Consider the following 1641-nt stretch of genomic DNA (forward strand, 5'->3'; position numbering starts at 1 on the left):
ACGAAAATTCGTTGGTTTTGGGATGAAAGTTTACGTGGAATCAATTAATAATGTGTTTTATAATAGCTAAATATCATTTAGAAATTAATTTTTGTATTATTATAATTAAGTGATACTATTATTTTTTATGATCATGTAGAACAATAAATTAAGTTATTAATACATATAATTTTTTTGACATTTGACAGTTTGGTACTACAGGAAGCTAGCTACTTATAAATATATAGATTAAGTTACTCCTAATATATGTATATATATAATTAAATGTAGTATTTAAGAGTAATTTTCTTTAATTAAAAAAAGAAAAAAGGGTAAATTTTGTAAATATATAAATATGACTTTTTCAGAGATCATTCCAAGGTCCACACGCGCAATTAATTTTTTTATTGCATGCGTACAAAATAAGACATTTATTAGTATTGTTCCATTTTGTCAAGTAAATAAAAATTGTTATTAATTTGTGGCGGGTCCCCAAGTCATTATAGTCTCCTATGATTGTTCCTACATTTCCCGCGTATCATATGTAATAAGTACCATCGTGTGACACCACAAAAAAGCAATTAGAGCTTGTGTAATTCTAGTATATATCGCTCCTAATTTGGCAATGGAAGGAACAAGCTCCAATTCTCATGGAGCCTTGTCGGCACCCGGCCACAATCATGTCCCGATCTTCTTCTTCCTCGTCAATTGGCTCTCTTGCCTCATCTCCCGACCGATGCCGCAATCATTACATAAATCTAAACATGAGATAAAGATAGTAAAATCGCCATCATCATCATCGTCGTCATCGTCATCATCATGCTCGAAATCATTAGACATTCAAAGAGTGTTCAACTACTTTGACGAGAATGGCGATGGAAAGATTTCTCCAAGCGAATTGCGGCGGTGCATGCAAATGCTGGGGCAGGAGATGTCGGATGAGGAAGCAGAGACCGCTGTAAAATTCATCGACTCGGATGGGGATGGCCAACTAGGATTCGATGATTTCGTGAAGCTTGTTGAGGACGAAGACGAGGGAGACAAGGGAAGAGATATCAAAGAGGCATTCAAGGTATACGAAATGGACGGTGAGGGATGCATCACGCCAACCAGCTTGAGCCGTACGCTTGGGCGGTTGGGAGAGGACCGATCGGTGGAGGAGTGTGGCAGAATGATTCGACAGTTCGATCTCAACGGTGATGGTGTTCTCTCATTTGATGAGTTCCAGACCATGATGCTTGCTTCAAGATGAAAACATGTATTTTGAATTTTCTCCTCCTTTCGTATACCAATTTATTTCTGTACATTTCGGAATATTTTTTTAATTCATGTGTACCATATCTTTATAAAAAAAATGTTTGTTTATTTGTTATATATATATATATATATATATATAGAGTTATTTAAAAATAAATGTTAATTTATTTACATATATCCGTTGTGACATACACAATAAATGTAATTATACGGAATTAATCTTTGGTCTACTTAAACTTTTGTCCATTTTTTATTATTTGTTTATTTATTCTTCTTCATAAGTCAATTTACGTTATTATATATTTTGAATATGAAAAGGTTTTGGGTTATAATGTAATTACATAACTTAGATTAATGATAAATGTTGTATTTTGAATTTTTCCTGATCATGATTATCTCTTCGCT

At 33.3% G+C, this 1641-nt stretch overlaps 1 protein-coding gene across 1 annotated transcript; it reads left to right on the forward strand.

Annotated features, from left to right (window-relative positions):
- The first annotated feature begins 537 nt into the window (after positions 1-537).
- LOC144560983 (putative calcium-binding protein CML31) lies at positions 538-1351 on the forward strand. The gene has a single exon (XM_078310202.1). It carries the CDS (start codon positions 605-607, stop codon positions 1229-1231), a length of 627 nt encoding a protein of 208 aa, XP_078166328.1. The 5' UTR covers positions 538-604; the 3' UTR covers positions 1232-1351.
- Positions 1352-1641: the final 290 nt, after the last annotated feature.

Source organism: Carex rostrata, chromosome 10, assembly GCF_964058835.1.
Source record: "Carex rostrata chromosome 10, lpCarRost1.2, whole genome shotgun sequence".
Lineage (NCBI taxonomy): Eukaryota > Viridiplantae > Streptophyta > Magnoliopsida > Poales > Cyperaceae > Carex > Carex rostrata.